General features: G+C 45.4%; 1 protein-coding gene across 1 annotated transcript in view; it reads left to right on the plus strand.

The window, feature by feature from the left end:
• The first annotated feature begins 1,071 nt into the window (after nt 1-1,071).
• Nucleotides 1,072-22,050, plus strand: part of GASK1B (golgi associated kinase 1B) — a 74,646-nt gene continuing 53,667 nt past the window's right edge. Inside the window, exons 1-2 of the mRNA XM_030191607.1 lie at nt 1,072-1,282; nt 5,115-6,351. Coding sequence (XP_030047467.1) covers nt 5,436-6,351 — 916 coding nt within the window. The 5' untranslated portion in view covers nt 1,072-1,282; nt 5,115-5,435. The remainder of the gene's footprint in view (nt 1,283-5,114; nt 6,352-22,050) is intronic.

Raw genomic sequence — 22,050 nt, forward strand, 5'->3', positions numbered from 1 at the left:
GAACATTGACTGGCTCATTAGAAATGTCTTAGCAAAACCTACATGGAAGTCATGTCCAATTAGTTAGAGTCATTCTCATATATTTCAGTTGTCAGGATGTGTGGTCAGTTTGTAACAATCAGTAGGCAGCATTATTCAAAACTCTGAGGTCTGCTATATCAGTAATGCATGAATTAGTGTGCTATAACTCTTAGCTCATAGCCACAGTGAATATTACCATGCTGGCATGACAGTCAGCAGTCACTAATTCATGTAGTAAGAGCATGCCTTGTTATGGGGTAGGTTATATGTGTGGAGAATGGACATGGACTTTTCAGATAGGAGATAGTACATAAGTATTGCCACACTGGGACAGACTGAAGGCCCATCAAGCCCAGCATCTTGTTTCCAACAGTGGCCAATCCAGGTCACAAGTAGCTGGCAAGATCCCAAAAAGGTACAATACATTTTATGCTGCTTATCCTAGAAATAAGCAGTGGATTTTTCCCCAAGTCCATTTTAATAATGGTCTATGGACTTTTCCTTTAGAAAGCCATCCAAACCTTTTTTAAAATCCCGCTAAGCTAATCGCCTTTACTGCATTTTCTGGCAACAAATTCCAGAATTTAATTACAGAGCACCCACACTACCTTTTTGCCTTGCACATCCCTATAATTTAATAACTCTGTGGCCACTTAAGCCTGCTTTCAAATGTCTTTATGGGAAGAGGGCAGATGAAAGAAAGACTGAGGTGAGAAAGGATGTTGGTAGATCAGCCTGCACACGCTCTTGTTAAAAAAATTCTCCTTGGTCTAATTTTAACTATTTTAAACCAAGTCAGGAGGCTAAGCATTAATTCAAATCATGAAATATTTTCTATGGTTAATAGCATTTGCTCCTTTGAATATGCAGAATGATTGTTTTTCAAAGTATATTTGCATTATAAACACCAGAGGGCCCTCAGGAGTTTGAAATCAAGGGCATACATTCTTGACATTGATGTACCGTGCATGTTGCATAGGGTATGTTCGTTCCACGTTTCAAAACAAAATTGGCTTTGGAACATTTGAAAACGTAGGAGTTTGTCTGTACAGTATACTGTAGCATCTCTGATGTCAAAGCCTACCCTGTTAATGAGGTTATATAAAATACCAGATCATATGGAAGAATGCCCTACTGCACGGAGCTTGCAAGCAGGACTGGATGGACCCTAAGCACTTTAACTTTTCCAGGGCTTCCCTAATCAGTTTAAGACATGCCAACACATGCTTATTCCAGAGGAGAACACGAAGAACTGGACCAGGTAAGATTATTCACAAAATACCCTAATTTGGGAAAAGGGAGTGCTCAGGGATTTTAAAGTTGGTTAATATGATTTAATTCACAAGGATGTGGTTAGCAATTGTTACATTCCAGACTATGCAGTTGATCCTTCAGATCATAATATCCTAGTATTAAAAACAAAGTTAAATTTTAATCTTCACCAGCTGAGCCATTCCACATTTCAAAGTCTGGAAGTATTCCAAATTCTTTGGCTTGCCAAGGCTATCTCTTTGAAAGTAAAATAAATGATTCTCTAAATGTCATTCACTTCTGCATTCTTTGTTGTGGAGCTATGTGGAAGTAAAAATGGATCAAGTCGTTTTTAATGTACAATGGAAGACAGGCAGATGATCTATATTGAAGGCAACACTTACCCAGAATTTGATCAGTTAAGTAATAGTAATTTGTTTTCAATTCCAGACACTTTCTTCCTGCTCCTTTATACTTTCAGTTCAGTTCAGAACCAGGAGCTGGTTCCTGAGCCTTCATTCATAAGTAGTTGGAGAATTTCCCCTTGCTATATATCTCCCTTCCCCAGCACATTTGGGGCCCTTTTACTAAGCCATGCTCAAAAGTGGCAAGCGCTGATTGTTGCATGTGGCTTTACCGTAGCAGTACAATGGCCGCATTTGTATATTTTCCTGTAATGGCTTCATACTAGCTTTATGGCTCCAATAAGTATATGTGTTGCCATACTGGGACAGACCGAAGGTCCATCCAGCCCAGTATCCTGTTTCCAACAGTGGCCAATCCAGGTCACAAGTACCTGGCAAGATCCCAAAAGAGTACAATACGTTTTATGCTGCTTATTCTAGAAATAAACAGTAGCTTTTCCCCAAGTCCATTTTAATAATGGTCTATGGACTTTTCTTGTAGGAATCTAGCCAAACCATTTTTAAACCCCGCTAAGCTAACTTCTTTTACCATATTCTCTGGCAACAAATTCCAGAGTTTAATTACATGTTGAGTGAAAAAATATTTTCTCTGATTCATTTTAAATTTACTACTTTGTAGCTTCATTGCATACCCTTTAGTCCTAGTATTTTTGGGAAGAGTAAACAAGCAATTCATGTCTACCCGTTCCACTCCACTCAGTATTTTATGTACCTCTATCATATCTCCCCTCAGACATCTTTTCTCCAAGGTGAAGAGCCCTAACTGTTTCAGCCTTTCCTCATAGGGAAGTCGTCCCATCCCCTTTATCATTTTCGTCACCCTTCTCTGTACCTTTTCTAATTCCACTATATCTTTTTTCAGATGTGACCACCAGAATTGCACATAGTATTCAAGGTGCGGACACACCATGGAATGATACAAAGGCATTAAACTATCCTCATTTTTGTTTTCCATTCCTTTCCTAATAATACCTATCCTTTTCACTCACTGAACTTAAGGTGCACATTGAGAATCATTGAATACAGAACCAGTTACTGATTTCAATTCTTAACATCTGGTATTTCCATACAAGAGCTTACACCCCTGAAGCAGGCACATAGATATGGATGGGTTACAGTGTAAATTTTAAGGGGTTTTGACGTTACCTTCAGAACTTAATATATAAATATACAAATATAATGTATATATGTAAATATATATAATATATATAAATATATAAACATAAATATAAATATATAAACTAAATAAAAAATAAATAAACTTAGTACAAGAACAGTGCTGGGCAGACTTCTACGGTCTGTGCCCTGAGAAAGGCAAAGACAAATCAAACTCGGGTATACATATAAAGTATCACATACCATGTAAAATGAGTTTATCTTGTTGGGCAGACTGGATGGACCGTACAGGTCTTTATCTGCCATCATTTACTATGTTACATGTGGTGCCGAAACATAGCTGGGTCAGGTTTTCCCTTGTATTCAGTCGCTGAGTATATTAAAGAATCATCTGGTTCCCATTGTCACTGATTGACTCCACTCTTTTCATTGACTTTTGGTTTGCTCCCTTCATGGAGGCTTTTCCCTTCTTTTCTTTTATGTCAATTAGAGTGTGGCCATGACCACGGGAGCCCTTGCTGCCACATATATTTAGGCAGTAAGGGCTTCCACGCTAATCAGGCAGCACATGGCAATGTACCCACGCTACCCGATTAGCGCAGGGCATGCCTAATCTCCACCCATAGACACTCCTCCTGCTTCAAAAAATAGAAAATATTTTTCAGTGTGGGATTAGCACTCAGTGATCGGCACACTACCATGGGATGCCTCAGTGCATCCCATGGCAGTGCTTTGTAGCATGCGGTAGACATGCACTGGTGCCCTACCACAGCTTAGTAAAAGGGCCAGAGGCTGGGAGCCATGCCCTGGGGCCCCTTCTGGAAACTTGCAATCATGGACTCTGAATACAGCCACTGGGGGGGGGGGGGGGGGGGGGAGGGGCATTCACTCTGCAGCTCCTCAGTACCTCTCCACTCTCATCTCTCCCTACATTCCTCCCCGGGAACTCCATTCATTGGGTAAATCTCTCTTTTCTGCACCCTTCTCCTCCACTGCTAACTCCAGACTCCGTTCCTTTTATCTTGCTGCACCATATGCCTGGAATAGACTTCCTGAGCCGGTACGTCAAGCTCCATCTCTGGCCGTCTTCAAATCTAAGCTTAAAAGCCCACCTTTTTGATGCTGCTTTTAACTCCTAACCCTTATTCACTTGTTCAGAACCCTTACTTTATCATCCTCACTTTAATATTCCCTTATCTCTTATTTGTCCTGTTTGTCTGTCCTAATTAGATTGTAAGCTCTGTCGAGCAGGGACTGTCTCTTCATGTTCAAGTGTACAGTGCTGCGGACGTCTAGTAGCGCTATAGAAATGATGAGTAGTAGTAGTAGTAGTAGAGTAGTACTTTTACTAAGGTGCGCTGGTGTTTTTAGCGCACGCTAAACATAGGCACTTGTTAAATGCTAGAGACACCTATGCATTCCAATGGGCGTCTTTAGCGTTTTGCGCACACCTATTTTTAGTGCGCGTTAAAAATGCCGGCGTGCCTAAGTAAAAGACCCCCCCCCCCCCAGGTGTCACCTGTAAGCTAGGACCACAACACCCTGGTACTCCCCTGGCTGCAAAGTTGCAACTGACTCCATGACAGACAAGTGTTAAACTAGGACCTTCTGTATGGTAGCCCTACCAGTGAACCACTAGTCCAGCTCTAATCGTAATAATGCCTTGCACTGAGTGTTCTGTCCAATAAGATATTAACGAAAGAAAAACCCACCACTACCCAGTTTTCACACTGGAAGGATTTCAGTTGGCGACTGTGTTAAAATCTAGGACAATCTCTAGAAGATGTAACTTCTAGGAATCAGCTTTTCCTTCAATAAATAAAATATGTAGTTTATAGCTGCTTTTTCTCTATTTTTTTTGTCTTATCTGTCTGTGGAATAATCTTCCTTTTGAACTATACAGGCTGGAGAGTTATCTTCTATTTTTGCTAAGCCTTAAAAACATATTTGTTTGTTAGAGCTGGGGGGGGGGTGTAATATTTGCTTTTTATGATGTAACTTTCCTGACGTTTGTTGTCAGTTTCTTTATTTTAAACTGAATGTAACTCGCCTTGAATTTTATATTCGAGAGCTGAGAGACAAGTCCCTCATGACCTAACCTAACCACAGTGACGGAAAACTGAGAAGCTCTGTTTTATTTACGATGTGAGATTTATTATAAACAATAGATTCTGTAAAGAATTACTGAAGTTGATTTATCATCTAAGGCCAGATAGATACACTGCCTATACATTTAAAAGTTTTTAGGTTATTAGGTAATGGATAGCTAAATACAAGCTGACATTCTCTTTTCATTTCCAGTCCCGGGTGGAGTTCAACATCCTGGACAGTGGCTGCTTTAGCTGTGTTTACACAGTTGCCTCCATTCATTCTCTGAAAAACAAATCGCTCAGCCCGTGTTTGGCTGATAAGCGTATTAGAGCGCTGCTCCGAGGTGGAGTGTCAGAGTCATCTGTGCACGGTGCAGCCACATTCCTGGCCACATCCAATCCATGTGACTAATATTTTCTTTTAAAGAAACAGATTTGGGAAGCCTGCAAAAAAAAAAAAAAAAATCATGCGTCTCCCCGAGAGCCGGCTGGAGACTTTCAGCTCCGCTCAGCATGTGGATTCAAAGGAGAAATGACCGGGGCTCAGCCGGGGACAGTCATAAACTGGTTCCTTTGCTCTCTCTGCGCGTGGATCCCGAGGACATGGGGCAGGAGACGCCCAAAGACCAGAAGGAATTTCTTGATCGGGGCTGCCTGTGTGATTTACGTGTTTTTTCTGGTTAGTCGTGTGGGTCATGTTTTGCCCGAGCGCAGGGGGTCTCGGAAGGCAAGTCACAGGAGACTGAGAGGTGCTGAGACGGAGCTCCCGGGCATCTCTTTGGATGATCCCGTGCTTCCTGATACCGAGATCCCGGGGGAGGAGGCACTGCTCAGCAATGTGACAACGACCCTGAAACCCAACGTGGTGTACATCACCCTCCGGTCCAAACGAATCAAGCCTGCCAACATCAGAGGGACGGTGAAGCCTAAGCGCAGGAAAAAGCATGCGCCCTCTGTTCAGTATGGAAACCTTCCAAATGTCATGCAACATTTTGACAGGCAAGAGACAAAAAGCTTGGCGAAAGAGCAGGGTGCAAGAGACAGTAAAACTTGGAAGACAGGAGGCAAACCTGTGCCTGCAAACCTGAAAGATCAGAGGAAATTCACCAACCGTGAGAGCAGTATCAGAATATACAGTGAAAGCACCCCTCCCTGGTTTAGTAAAGAGGACATCGAGTCCATGCACTTATTAGCCGATGGCAAGATAGCAAGGATCAAGCAAGCCCCTTTCCATCATGGAGGTCTGATCCTGTTTGAAAGTGACCATGACCCCTTGGGAAACTCGTCCTTGGCTCAGGGTGTCCTCAGGGCATCCGCCTGCCAAGGGAAATGCGCGCGCATCAAGAGACCTCTGGATATGAGCGAAGTGTTGGCTTTCCATTTGGATCGTATCTTGGGGCTGAATAGGACTCTTCCGGCTGTAAGCAGAACGTTTCAGTTTGTCCAAGGTAAGGTCTCAGACAAAACTTTAATCTCAACGGGAAGCATTAGTGTGACACCCACATTTGATTCTGGAACAGAAATGGTGGCTGTGTTACTAATTTATTTATTTGTAGCATTTGTATCCCACATTTTCCCTACCAATTTGCAGGCTCAAAGTGGCTTACATTTGCCGTAGTGGCGATTGCCATTTCTGGTAACAGAATTACATTCGGTATTGCATTAAGGTGCATACATACATGATAAAGAATAATACATTATGGTATTTCACATAGGTTCCAGAGCAGTGGCATTCCGAGGGGCGCTGACACCTGGGGCGGATCGCTGATACGCCCTGCCCCCCAGGTGCAGCCCCCCCCATGCAGCGCAAACCCCCCGGCGAAGGGACACTCCCCACCCCGGCGAAAGAACCCCCCCCCCGGGTGCACGCCGCTGGGGGGGTGCCACGCGCCGGTCAGCGTTGTTCGTTTCCATGCTCCCTCTGCCCTGGAACAGGTTACTTCCTGTTCCGGGGCAGAGGGAGCATGGAAACGAACGACGCTGACTGGCGCGCAGCACCCCCCCCAGTGGCGTGCACCCAGGGTGGACCGCCCCCACCGCCCCCCCCCTTGGCACACCACTGTTCCACAGTAATAGTTTAGCTTGCAACCTTTGTTAGGTCATCAATTATATAAAAATCATTTTCGGCATAAGTATTAAAGTGGTATTGCTTGTTCGTTGATAGTAATGAGGTTGGCCAGTCAAGTGATAAGAGTTCGGTTCTGTCTGGTTTATGGTCATTCTTATTATTTTAATAGTTAGGATGGTTATTTATGGTATGCCTTCTTGAACAGGTCAGTTTTCAGTAGTCTTTGCTGCAATGTCCCCCCCCCCCCCCCCCCCCCCCCCCCCCCACACACACACTTTATTTGTTTGTTTTGCTCTGCAAGCAGTTCTTTCTTGAAATGCCGGTTTGTTTGGGTTTTTTGCACATTATTTTGACTACCTCATAGTAGGTGAGATGAACATGCTTATTAGCTTCACTGAAATATGCTAATAGAAATTTAAAAAGCTGTCACCTACTTAGATATGGAGAGTTTTCAGCCATGCACAGAGTCCCTAGCATGTTTGATTTCTTCATGACTGAAGTATTCGGTTTAAGAATCAATTTAAGAAAGAATCACCAGAGAAAAGGCAAAGCATGGGAAGAAGAAAGGACATTCCAGAGTGAGGATTAAGTTTATTCAGTGTTCTTGTGGGAAAACACAGAATCTTAATCTCTCAGAATGAGTGATGGGAGTCTCATGACTGAGCTCAAAAGTTCCAACCCTGGGTTAAGTCACAGGGAGTGCTGACAGTTGTGTGTGCATTTAGCAAGTCACATTGTTGAATAGGTTCTAGGGAGTGCTGATACTTGGGGAATTTCCATTGTTGGGTGAATCACAGCAGAAGCGTAGGCAGACCTGTTATTTTGGATGGGCCTTTCTGAACTACCTCCCCTCCCCCTTTATCCTACATCTCAGGGGTGTAGCCAGACTTCGGCGGGAGAGGGATCCAGAGCCCAAGGTGAGGGGACACATTTTAGCCCCCTCTGGCGCCGCCGACCCCCCCCCCCCCACCGCCATTGCTGACACCCACCCCCCACCATTGCTGACCCTGCCACCACCAGCTTTGCCCCCCTGCCGACGACCCTCTCGACCCCCCTCCCGCCACAAACCCGCCGTCACCTGCCTTTGCTGGCGGGGGACCCCAACCCCCACCAGCCGAGGTCCTCTTCGTCTCGCAAAAGGCTTCCGTCTGTTTCTGATGTCCTGTGAGACAAAGAGGACCTCGGCTGGTGGGGGTTGGGGTCCCCCGCCAGCAAAGGCAGGCGACGGCAACGGCGGGTTGGCGGCGGGAGGGGGAGTCGAGAGGGTCGTCGGCAGGGAGGTCCAGGGCCAAATCTACGGGGGCCCAAGCCCCCCAGCCCCACGTAGCTAAGCCACTGCTACAACTTGCTCCCTCTCCTCTGCCTCCAGATGTGGCATTTGCCACCACATCCACCCGCCCATCCCCCATGTACCTCAGCTACTTCACGGGTGGTGGCAGCGACATGCATCAACTACCTGTGCCGAGTGCCCAGCAGGGGCGTAACCAGACACCCAATTTTGGAATGGGCCTGGGCCCAAGATGGGTGAACAGAAGAACTCTGCCCTGTCCCACAAGTGATTTGGTCTTTCTCTCTCTCGCCTGCATGTCATATGCTATCCACCCTCCCCTGCATACCTTTTAAATAGTAGATTTTCACTGGCAGTGAGCAGCAACTAATACACACTGGTCATGTTGGCCCCACAGCCTTCCCTCTGAGGAACTTCCTGTTTCTGCATAGGTGGGAATACATCAGAGAGAAGGTTGTGGGGTTGGTGCGAACAGTATGCATCAGTCGCTGCTCGCTGCAGGCGAAGATCTGCTATTTACAAAGTATGCAGGAGGGACAGTTGTTGGGAGTTTTCGGCTGGTGGGGCTTGAGGATCCGTGCCAGCCACATCATAGGTGAGCTGTTGCAGGGTGGGCCTGAGCTCAAAGTGGGTGGGCCCAGCTACGCCACTGGTGCACAGACTTCCCTCTGCTGTGTTCTGCCCTCACTGATGTTGCTTCCTATTTTTCTCTGGCGGGACGTGGCAGAGGGAAGCCTCAGGGCATGCACAGGCAGCAGATGCACATAACTTCCCCCGCCTGTGAAGTTGATGAGATATACCAGGACGGGAGAGGTTTAGAAAGAGGGGGAGGAGCTGCCAGGCCGTGGGTGAGCAAAGTGAGTGGGGGTAAATGCCAGATCCAGATGAGGGAGAGAGGGGAGCAAGGCAGCCACTGCTGAATTGTCTTGGGTGGGTCTGAGACAAGAATGGGTGGGCCTGTGCCCACTCAGGCCCACCCGTAGCTACGCCACTGAATCACAGGGAGTCCTGAAAGCCCTGAATGGAGTTAGGAAATTACATTGCTGAATGAGTTACAGGGAGTGCTGACAGCTGTGTATGCAGGTAGAGCCATTCCTTTCGTGATATATAGTATGCCCTATCAGACGGACTCTACACTTTTCCGTTGACTGCACACTTATCTTTAGATTGTTTAGATTATCTCTTGATTGTACACCTGTCTTTTAGATTGTACGCTCTTTGAGCAGGGACTGTTCTTCCATGTTAAATTGTACAGCGCTGCGTAACCCTAGTAGTGCTTTAGAAATGTTAAATAGTAGTAGTAGTAGTATTCCTGCCTGAGTCTCAAACAGTATTGGCAGTCATGGATGGAGTTAGGTAGTTCCAATGAAGGGGTAAGTTACAGACTGGACTGAGTCAATGACAGAATTAGATAGTTCTATTGATGGATGAGCAGAGAAGAGGTGCTGTGAGAGGACTTCCAGAGCAGGACAGAACCTGTGTCGGGGGGTTGGGGGACTGGAGGTCCACTGGACCCCTGTCGCTGGGGGGGGGAGGGGTCATCGGTTCCTGGTGGGGTTGCTTCGTTGGGAGGGAATGGGGGCCTGCTAGCATGCAAATGCCTGCTGGACAGGGCTCACAATTTCTCCCCAATGGTCTGCAAACCCTAACGCCAGCTTGGAGCTGGCATAGGGTTTGCCACAGCCAGCGAGCCAATCTTTGGTGTGCTGGTCACTGATCATTGGAGATGAATAGGTTTAGCATGCATTTGCATGCTATTTGTGCTAAGAGCCCTGTTTTGCATGCATTTGCATGCTAGTTGCATTCAGAGGCTGCGAGCGCGTTGTTTCACACGCTCGTGGACTCTGATCATGGGGTGGTAGCAAATGCAGGCGCTAGTATGGCACTAACAGCCTCTAGCACCGGTGTTTGCTTCTGATCGTCCGTAGGTGAATGATGCTGTTCTCTTTTCCCACTGTTTATGTAGGAAAAATATATGTGCATTTCCCTTCTTCCCTATATGTATTTTACAAAAGGCTCTGTGTTCAATGGACCTTTGTGAAATAGGCTGGAAACTGTGAACATCCCGACTTGAATGTTCCATTTCCGACCCAGATGCCCTCTGCAAAATGTAGCTTCTTGAATACCACCAGCTGTGTGTAGAGTTAGAAAGTTCCATTGCTGAACTAAGACACAGGGCCTACTGACAGCCTCTGTGGATTTAAACGTTTCAATTAGATGGTGAGTCACAGGGAGTGCTGACTGCCATATGAGGAGCTGGAATATTCTTTTTCTGCAGTAAATCAAAGTGAGTGTTGACAGTTTTTCGCTGAGGAATATGTCATTTTAGAAAATATTTGCAATGATGCAGTTTTCAAAGTTATTCATGTGGGTAAATTTAAATACAGAGTAAGGTATGTAGATTGGCTTTCTGAAAATTGCTCTCCCTCAGGCTGAAACGATGCACGTTGCTCAGCACTGGAGATACTTTTAACTATGTTAGATAAGGCATTCTTGGGTCCCTTTAGATCTGGGGAGGAAATACTACAGAGGTTGCATTTTTAATCTGCTTGTATGATATTCCCTGCACAAAAAGCAGGCGCACACTGTAGGTACTTTGCGCTATGGCAAATTTCAAAGCTAAAAATCCCACTTATTTTTGCTCGAAAATTGCTGTAAAGTCTGAGGGTAAAAAAGACCCATGGATTTTGTTCTAGTCCAAACTGTTTTAAACTGTTCCCTATAAAGCACGATTTGCACAAGGCATCTAGATGGGAACTGAGACATGCATTCATTCATATTAGCCCTAGGTCCAAATGAACAGTTAGTTGACATGCCTGCCTGAGAGCAGGTGTAAATGCCGGACCATTGCTAATGGCTACTACATACTAAAACCAGCCAACATGGTAAAAATCCCAGCCTAGCTATAGGGCACAGGGGCAGGAACATGGCAGGACATCAACGGTGACCAGACGTGGCCCGTATAAGCATCTAGTGTTCAAGATGATGCTGTGCACTGACTGTCATGACCGCCAGTAACATGGCTGCTTCTCAAGGACGAGAGCAGTCCCCCTCTGCTCCGGATTCAAAATGGCACCAGTACCCTAGTGCAGTGGTTCCCAAACATGGTCTCGGAGGTATCCCAGGCAGTCAGGCTTTCAGGATATCCACAATGAATATTCATGAGAAATTTGCATGCACTGCCTCCACTGCATGCTAATCTGTCTTGTGAATATTCATTGTGGATATCCTAAAAACCTGACTGGCTGGGGTGTCTCCAAGACCAGGTTTGGGAACCACTGCCCTGCTGGTAGTCTTGCAGTACTATTGCTAGGAGGTAATCATGCCATATAAGAAAACTACTCCCATCCTGACCCACTAGACTACTAGGACAACCTCTGGGTCATTCTCTGGGGGGAATTGGTATATAGTGATAAAGATGAGATTCTGTTTAGGAGGGCCCGTTCCCTGAGATACCATTTGGGGGGGGGGGATCTCATCTGGAGTAGGGATTACTATGGAAGGGGGGGTCACTGTGGAGTGGAAGAGTGGCCTAATGGTTAGTGCAGCAGGCCTTGATCCTGGCAACCAGGGTTCAATTCCCACTGCAGCTCTTTGTGACCTTGGGCAAGTCACTTAACCCTCTATTGCCCCAGGTACCAAAACTTAGATTGTGAGCCCTCTAGGAACAGAGAGAGTACCTGCATATTTTATTTATTATTGCATTTGTATCCCACATTTTCCCACCTCTTTGCAGGCTCAATGTGGCTTACGATGTATCGTTATTGGTAGATAATAGATTGGAAGATAACAATTCGTGTTACATAGAGAACATGGATGACATAATAGAAGTCAAACAAGCAGATATAAGAAAAAACAATTCTGATTATAGGTAAAGTGGAGATGTTAGTAGTAGTAGTCAGGGGGAATGGCTGGAGGAGGAGTGGAGCCCGTTGGGAGACTGCATCAGGGAGGGTGATCCTTGGGGGTATTGTCAGGAGGGGGAGTCAGATAGGGGAGCTTGATCAGGGGTACATGGTGTGGGGGGAAGCACTGGCAGTGCTACCATGGCTTCTTCCCTTTCTTTTATTACATTTGTACCCCACACTTTCCCCACTCATGGCAGGCTCAATGCAGCTTACATGGGGCAATGGAGGGTTAAGTGACTTGCTCAGAGTCACAAGGAGCTGCCTGTGCCTGAAGTGGGAATTGAACTCAGTTTCTCAGGACCAAAGTCCACCACCCTAACCACTAGGCCACTCCTCCACTGTTGCTACTATTGGAGATTCTACATGGAATGTTGATGTTGCTATTCCACTAGCAACATTCCATGTAGAAGTCGGCCCTTGCAGATCACCAATGTGGCCACACAGTGCTTCTGTGAGTCTGACGTCCTGCACGTATGTGCAGGACATCAGACTCACAGAAACAGAAGCCTGCGCAGCCTTCTACATGGAATGTTGCTAGTGGAATAGCAACATTCCATGTAGGATCCCCAATAGTATCTATTTTATTTTTGTTACATTTGTACCCTGCGCTTTCCCACTCATGGCAGGCTCAATGCGGCTTACATGGGGCAATGGAGGGTTAAGTGACTTGCCCAGAGTCACAAGGAGCTGCCTGTGCCTGAAGTGGGAATGGAACTCAGTTCCTCAGGACCAAAGTCCACCACCCTAACCACTAGGCCACTCCTCCACTCACACCAGGGCCCAGGTTCCAGGCCTAACAGGTAGCACGAGTGCACCTCCACTATCTGCTGAGGCATGGAATGCTGGACCAAGCACTAGGTGTCTGCCCTGTGCAGGCTATAGGTTCATTCTCTGCATTAACCACACAGGCTTTGCACTTCCTGCACCTTATGTTTTCCACATTAAGTGTGGTACATGCAAAAACCTATCATACATTAATAAACAGACCCATCTGTGAGGAGATGAGGCTGCCAGGACTAGTGCAAAGGTAGTAGGTGAACCTTCAGCTTTGCACTTCCCCTATAATTAATATGGATGTGCGTTCATTTGAAATGGCATGGGACATGAAACAACAGGAAATGCCCCCCCAAATCTGACATTTTTGCATGTGCCAATAATACTGCATACTCTTCTAAAAGAGCACCAACTAGTAGCAAAAAATGTACCTTTTCATGAAGAAGGCACAGTATTTAGGAGGAGTGCACACTATTTGCAAACAGAACATGCTCTTTTTGAAAGGTTGCACATTTTTTCTGATAGTGCGCACATCATTGCACCATTGGGTATAAATAAATAGTACTCACACGTGTGCACTATCAGAAAAAAAAGTGCACATTCTTCCAGCAAGCGTGCATGCTGTTAACTAGTAGTGCATGCTTTTTGCGAATAGCGCACACTCTCTGGAAGTAGTACCCACTCTTTCAGGAGTATGCACTTTTCCTCAGAGTGACTGCTTGTTCTGAAAGAATGTGCGCTGTTAATGATGTATTTCCTGCAACGAAAAACAAAACAAAAACCAAGACAAGCTCATATCACCCCTCTCCTCAAGTCACTTCACTGGCGTCCGATCAGGTACCGCATACAGTTCAAGCTTCTCCTCCTAACCTACAAATGCACTCAGTCCACAGCCCCTCATTACCTCTCTACCCTCATCTCCCCTTACGTTCCCACCGAAACCTCCGCTCACAGGACACATCCCTCCTCTCAGTACCCTTCTCCACCACCGCCAACTCCAGGCTCTGCCCTTTCTGCCTCGCCTCACCCTCTGCTTGGAATAAACTTCCTGAACCCATTCGCCAAGCACCCTCCCTGCCCATCTTCAAATCCTTGCTCAAAGCCCACCTCTTCAATGTAGCCTTCGGCACCTAACCTTTATACCTCTATTCAGGAAATCTAGACTGCACTATTTGACTGACTGTACATTTGTCCTTTAGATTGTAAGCTCCTTGAGCAGGGACTGTCCTTCTCTGTTAAACTGTACAGCGCTGCGTAACCCTAGTAGCGCTTTAGAAATGTTAAGTAGTAGTAGTAGTAGTACAAGCACGTGAACAACTTGGGACAAGAAACAAGATTAAAATATTTGAGCTGCATACTCCTAATAATGAACTTCGGGCCCTCCTTCTGAGACTTTGATAATTAAACTCAACAATCACAATCACCTGAAAAGCACCTCTCCCACAACATCTTGTATAAATGTATATAATTGGACATTGGGACTCATTTTCGAAAGAGAAAAATGTCTAAAAAGGGGCGTAAAGCAGTATTTGGACAGTTTTCTCACAAGAATGTCCAAATCAGTATTTTTAAAACCTGTTTTGCAGACATTTATCTATGCAATATGTCAGCAGTTTGTCCAAATCACAAAGGGGTGTGTCATGGGCGGGATTAGGGCATTTTACAGCAATAATGGAACAAAATGGAAACTTCTAGGGCTGAAACTACAATGTTTTGGTCTAAACTTGTTTTTAGAACAAATAAGGCACATAAAGGTGCCCTAAATGACCAGATGACCACTGGAGGGAATCAGGGATGAACCCCCTTACTCTCCGAGTGGTCACTTCCCACCCCCCAAAAATGTGAATCAAAATAGTACTTTCCAGCCTGTATGACAGCCTCAGATGTTATAGCCAGGTCTATTAGAGCAGCATGCAGGTCCCTGGAGTAGTCTACTGGTTGGTGCAGTGCATTGTAGATAGGGGGAGTTATGGGCCTGGGTCCACCTATCTGTTACACGCAAACTCACAAGAAACTTACTGTGCCCACGTATAGGTACCCCCTACACCCCTAAGTAGGGTTACCATATTTTGTCCCCCCAAAAGGAGGACACATGCCCCGCCCTCTTTCACACCCTCGCTCCGCTCCCTGTCACGTTCCCCCCCCCCCCCGTCACACACCCCATCACCCCCTCCCATTACCTTACTACTACCCTGGTGGTCTAGTGACCTCTTCAGGGCAGGAAAGAGCCCCCTCTTTCCTGCCCGGAGCACTGCCCTACATGCATCCTGGATTTCTGGACAAAACCCGCCCGGTTCTGGGCAAAACCCGCCCGGTTGCCCGGACATGTCCTCAAAAAGAGGACATGTCCGGGTAAATCCGGACATATGCTAACCCTACCCCTAAGGGATATTGTAGTGGATAATGTACAATTTGGGAGCAGTGGGTTTTTGGTGGGTTTTGGAGGGCTCAGCAGGCAAGATAAGGGAGCAACAGTGAGATTTATTCCTGGGAGCATTTATATGAAGTCCACCGCAGTGCCCACTGGGGGACCAGTCTTCTAAAAATGCTGGCCCCTCCTATATCCCAACGGCTTGATGTTTTAGGTTTTTCATTTGGATGTTTTTTTTTGCCTGAAAATGGACCAAAACATCTAGAAAATAACCATTTTTGAAAAAGAGACATATTTCTGTTTTCAAAATGGCTATATTCCCCACTTGAATTTTGGACATTTTGAGCAAAACGTCCAAAGTTGGACTTTGACATCCGTCATATTAAATATGTCCCTCATTGTCTCCTATTTATATATATATAATAGAGGCAATTTCTAAAAGCTATTTTCCTGGGTAAACAAGCTATATGAAAATTGTCTACAGGCTGATCTTTTGAGTTTGTTTGACTCTCTGGACTATTGTTTTCACTGCAACTGTCATTTGCTACCTGCCTTGAAGCTGCATCCCTAGGTCACTGCCTAGTCTTGCCTAATGGTTAAACCAGCCCTGGATATAGCAGATCTGGAGGCACTTTATACCCATAAAACTGCAACCTTCCATGATTGCCTTTCCTGTTTCTACACTAGCTGCCATGAAAATACCTGTGCTAGCTGACCTGAAATGAAAGGGGTTATGTTGCAGGAATTATTTCTTTTGGGGTCCTGGATTGTCCACAGTTGGAAACAGGATACTAGACTTGATGGACCTATGGTCTGTCCCATTATGGTAATATTCATGTACTTATGGACTTTTCCTCCCACCTCCAATTTATAATAGAATTTCCTCTATTTCAATTAACACTCTCTTCAGACACACACACATCAAAATTATATCCATCCTGGCATCCTTGTGATCCTGCCTGGCATAGTAAATCCATTTTGCACCACTATGACAAGATTAAGTGGCCTCCCCCACCCCAAAAATGTTGCACCCAGACACCCCTCAAATATCTAGATTCCTCCCCCAGTTGCCAGATTCTCCAACATGTGCTACCTTTCCAGAATCTTTCCCCTTCCAGAAAGGCTTCCCTCTTCATCAGCACAGGATACCGATAAAGGATCATTTGGCGACAGCAGGCAGTGGTAGAAATGACTGACCCATCAAAATAGTGAGAATCAATTTCAAAAGGGTCAGAGGAGCCTTAGGAGATTCTAGGCATGGTGTGTGTATGTGTGTGGGGAGGGGAATGAGGTACTTAATAATGTGAAGAGGGGCTTGATTCTGAGAGGGGTACATCATGGTACTGAGTTATAATATGTTTGAATAGGGTTCATAATGATACGGTGGCAGTGGGGTGAATGATGTTGAAGGGGAGTGGGTGTAGGTGCTGGGGTAATTCCAGTTTTGGGATATTTCACTGGGGGATTTCAAGTGACTGCATGTGTGGTAAACATCAAACACCTTGTCTGAAGTAGTCTTGAAAGTTTTGTTGCTAAGAAGTCCACAAGCAATAGCAGCTGGAGCAGAGCAGAACGTACAATTTATTATGGCTTAGTAAAGCCTGGTTTGGATACAGTGCTCCTTTATTTACATGCTTATAAACACTAATTTGAACACATGCTTGCTAATGTAAGGCTTCCCAAGCCTGTAATGAGAACCCCACAGCCAGTTAGAATTTCAGGATATTTACAATAAACTAGCCGTTAAGCCCGTAAAAACGGGCGAGTATTGCAGCCCTCCTCTCTTCCCTAGCCTCACCCCGTCCACCGATCCTCTCCCCCATATCCAGTGACCCTCCTCTTTCCCTTGGCCTCCCCCCCTCCCCCCCATATCCAGCGACCCTCCACTTTCCCTTGCCTCCCCCCTTCCCCCCATGTCCAGCAACCCTCCTCTGTGCCCTGTTCTCACCCCAAGTCTAGCAACCATGGCCTCTCCCCCCTGCCCTCCCCCCATGTCCAGCTACCCTCATCGCCGCCGCTCCCTCCCCCCTCCCTGCCGGGCCCCCTGCACTGACCTGACAGCGCCTCTCACGGAGCTGAGAGGCGCTGTCAGGTCAGTGCAGGGGGCCCGACATGGAGTGGGGCGGGAGCGGTGGCGGGGATGGGGGGGAGGGTGGAGGTTGTTTCGCACGATGTTTTTTTCCGAGCGGCAGCGGCGGCGTCCGACAATTTGACTCCGTTTCCCTCTCTGTTCCGCCCTCTGACGTCATGACGTCTTGTTGCGAGGGCAGGACAGAGAGGGAAGTCTGTACTGCGCGTTTGCAAGTGAGTACGTCACTTGCCATTTATATGTTTGATATGTATATCAACCCATAAGTAACTACATTTATGTGTTTTTACTTTTTTCTTTTATTGCAAACATATAATAAACCATTTCTATACATATATTTCCTAATGGGTTTTCTACATCCCTCTTTTCCTCTATCACTCTTTCAACCGCTCTCTCCTTTCACTCATATACCATGTATGGGTACTGTGGGTACTGTACATCGTCCCAGAAGACTACTGTGGGATGCCTCAGCGTGCCCTGTTAGTGCTTATCACAGCTTAGTAAAAAGGGCCCCATGGTAGGTACTTAATTTATTAAGGGCCCATTTTACCAAGCTGTGGCAAAAAGGGGCCTGCGCTGGCGTCGGTACATGATTTTCACGTGCGCCGAGGCCCCCTTTTACCGCAGCAGGTAAAAGGGAAGTCTCTCTTTCCTGCAGGAAATGGCCATGCGGCAAGTAAAGCACTTGCCGTGCAGCCATTTTGGGGGGGGGGGGGAGACCTCACCGCCACCCACTGAGGGTGGGTGGTAACTGGGCAGTGATTACCGCTGGGTACACTCAGGTGCTACAAAAATAAATATATTTTTGTTGTGTCGATATGACGGTGTGCTGGGAGGGGGGCGGGGAAGTACCGCCAGGCTGCTGCGGTAGCCCGGTGGTATTTCCTGTTTAGTGAGCTGTAAGCCTACGTCGGGCTACCACCGCTTAGTAAAAGGGGCCCTTAATGAAAAAACAGCAAGGAAAAAAGACATTTGGAAGATGGAGGTGGTCATGAAACTGACACTCTGTCAAAGTCCTCCATACTGCCACTGACTCAGTGCCATTGAATCACTTTATTTTTCCCAGAGCTGTCCAGCTATATGTACTTATTTCTACTCATAGTAACATAGTAAGTGACGGCAGATAAAGACCTGAACGGTCCATCCAGTCTGCCCAACAGTCACATTCACTATTAATTCAAGATTAAAATCAGCAATGAATGTGTTATTATATTATACTAGTAAAACATGTCCGTTTCTTGCGCAAATGAACGGGTGCTAGCACGGTTTTCCTTCCGAACCTCCCCCCCTCCCTACTCACCCCTTCGGCGTTCTGAAGGCACTGACCGCCATTGTTGCGGACCTCGGCACGCCACCTTCAATCTGCTGAGTCGTTGGTTGTGAAGCCACTGACGCCATTTCTCCGCCCCCGACGTCATCACGTTTGATGCGAGGGCGGGGCCCCAACACAGTGTTTTCGGTGGCTTCACCACTACGAACCCTTCGAACCGGAAGGAAGTACCCGGAGGACCTGACAGTGACGTCAGTGTACTCAGAACGTTGAGGGTGAGTTTTATTATATAGGATACTTGATCATGGTCTTTCTTTGGTGTTTTTGGGTAATAGACTGTTGAAGTCTCAAAACCAACTCCAGCCTATCCAAATCTGTCATGCCATTTCCGGGACACAGACCATAAAAGTCTGCTCAGCACTGTCCTCATGTTCCAAATTATTGGAGTCTGCATCGAAACACTCACCAGCCCATCCTAAACTGGATTGCTCTATGCAGGACATAGAACGTACAAGCCAGCCCAGCACCGGCCTTAGTTTTTACAGCCAGAGTTGCCATCTCAGGGGACAAGTAACATGTTGGACCTATCTTTTAGCTGAGTAGCTGTCATTATTTCCTCTAGAAGGAAAGCTGTCATATTTATTTTATTTCCTCCTAAGGAAAATCATGTGAGTCACGGAAAGACCTCGGTTCTTTTATACTTTTATATTCAAATGGAACAGAATATGAGAAAAGTTTCAGGAAAGATGTGGAAAGGCCTTGTGTCAGCGAAGTACTCAGTGTTTGTAGAGAGACAGTGTTGTAATGGCACATTTTGTTTACCCATCTTTGTAGTGTATCTTTGATTGTCTCTACCTACTACTGTTGTACCTAAACATGTTCACTGATCACACATGCTTTACCCCAATATTCAAAGATCTGTCTCCCATTTGCTTTCAGATACCTTATTTGTATCTACACTCTGTCTGTATATTTACACCCCTTCACTTAAACCCATTATTCACACTCGCACATTATTAAGCCTACTGATAAAACACACAACACTGGGGGGTGTGGCAAGATGGTGGACTGAATGTACCTTGGTGTGTGGCTGCTCCAGTTGCTGGCTTGTAAATGTGTTTTATCCTTAATGTTGATTTTCTTTTTATGCTTTTCTTGATGCCTCATACAAATCGCAAAGGGGCGGTAAAGGCTCAGCCGCCCCCAGCTCAAACCTCCTCCCTGGCTCAAACCTCCTCCCCAGCACAGCAAACACTAGAGTGTTTCGCCCTGAGAACTCCATAGTTGGGAACCAGAGGGGTGGATTCGGCTATAGGGGCAGGCAAAAGAACGCCTGCCTCTCTTGACATTTCTTTGTCACATCCGGTTGTCATTCCTCCACTGTGCCTGGCTGAGAAACGGGTCGAAGATGGGCCATCTTCGAAGTCGCTAGAGAAGGGAGCCCCAATGGTGGTGTCAGACCCGATGGAATGCAGGCCGAGCTTAATGATTTGGATAATATTTGGAAAGCTGTTCATATGCTGACTACAACGGTGCTTAAATCAGCCCAAGAAATTTCATCGTAAGTAAAATGGATATGTTAACTACAAAGTTGGAATCCAATAAACAAGAGTATTTGGATACTTCAGAACAAACCAAGACTGATATTAAAATCTTGCAAACCACAGTTGCTTCTGTTATTAAAGATAATATAAGGGTGTATCAAAAGGTAGAACAAACTGAGAATTTCAATAGAAGGCTGAAACTTTGAGTATTGAATTTTCCTAAGTCACCTGGTATGCCCCCTGTGGACTTCTTCAAAAAATACCTGATTGAAGTCTTAAAATATTCCTTTACCTCTATACCTCCAATGAACAAGGTTTATTATTTACCTGCTTTGGTTAAAATGCAGGCGAATTGCCAGAGGCTGGGGATCAATGTCCTCAGCAGGATATCAATGAGTTACAGAATTTATCAGCTATTCTGGAAGACTCTCTTTCTGAAGTGATTGATCCTGCAACACTTTTAGTATCTTTTGTGTTTGAACAGGACCTTAATGCGGTTATGAGACTGTTCTTTTGTCATTCATTGTCATTCATGTCATTGTCACTTGCTCCTAACCTTTATCTTGTCTTCCTCTCTTCAATAGTCCCTTTCCCTATGTGTCCTTCTGTCTGTCTCACCCTTATCCTTATTGGTCCTGTCTGTCTGTCCTGATTTAGATTGTAAGCTCTTTTGAGCAGGGACTGTCTTTTCTTCATGTTCAATTGTGAAGCGCTGCATACGACCGGTAGCGCTATAGAAATGATTTATAGTAGTAGTAGTAGTAATTCATAAAGTCTGGCTATACCCTAACATGACTAAAACAATGCAGGATACAAGAAAATTATTTTTAGCTATGAGATCTGTGATTCGCACCTTAGCTGCAACTTATTTATAACACCTAGTCGATATCTGGGTATAAAATATGTGTTTTTTGATCCACAGCATTTGAGAGCTTTTCTAGAAATGAAGAAAATCTTCATTGGTGTAACATCTAAGAGTAATGATAAGTAGTTATTGATGCATTGTTGCCTTTCTTATTTGTCACATACAGCTTTTGTTCTAATAATTTAGGCTGCCCCCCCCCCCCTCCTCTCATTTATTGGTGGTCTAAGGAAGAATAAATTATGTTTCTTGGAAAATGTATTTCTTATTGTTACTGTATTTACTCTGTATTTCTTTCACAACTGTGTACTTATAATAAGTTGCAAATACTATAAATAATAATTTAAAACCCCAAAACAAACACTGAAATTAACCCAACTCAACAATATTTGTTTATTTATGGTAATTTATGGGATTTGATATGTGTCAAAGAAGAAACAGGAAAATATCTCTACATAGATCCGAACAGGTTTCAAAGGAGTAGAGGATGACACATGACTTCACATGTGTAAGGACAACAAAGATTCTTTATTCAAAGCACCAAGCTTGACCCAATATGGGTCCATGTTTCAGCGGAAAGTATCACCTGCGTCAGGGGTCAAATACAATTGCTCTGAATGACAGAACTCCTGTATGTGGTGATATGGAGAATAAAGCTACCGGAAAACAGACAAATGTGAATAAATCACAGTATCACTTCTTCACCGTGACAAGTACAACCATTAAAGCTCCTAGCCGCTATTCGCAGGCAGTACTCTCTGCCGCAACATGGACCCGAATCGAGTCAAGCTTGGTGCTTTGAATAAAGAATCTTTGTTCTCCTTACACATGTAAAAAGATATAGTGGAATTAGAAAAGGTACAGAGAAGGGCGACGAAAATGATAAAGGGAATGGGACGACTTCCCTATGAGGAAAGGCTGAAGCGGCTTCAGCTTGGACAAAAGACGGCTCAGAGGAAATATGATAGAGATC

This window comes from Microcaecilia unicolor, chromosome 2 (genome assembly GCF_901765095.1).
Source record: "Microcaecilia unicolor chromosome 2, aMicUni1.1, whole genome shotgun sequence".
Taxonomy (NCBI): Eukaryota; Metazoa; Chordata; class Amphibia; order Gymnophiona; family Siphonopidae; genus Microcaecilia; species Microcaecilia unicolor.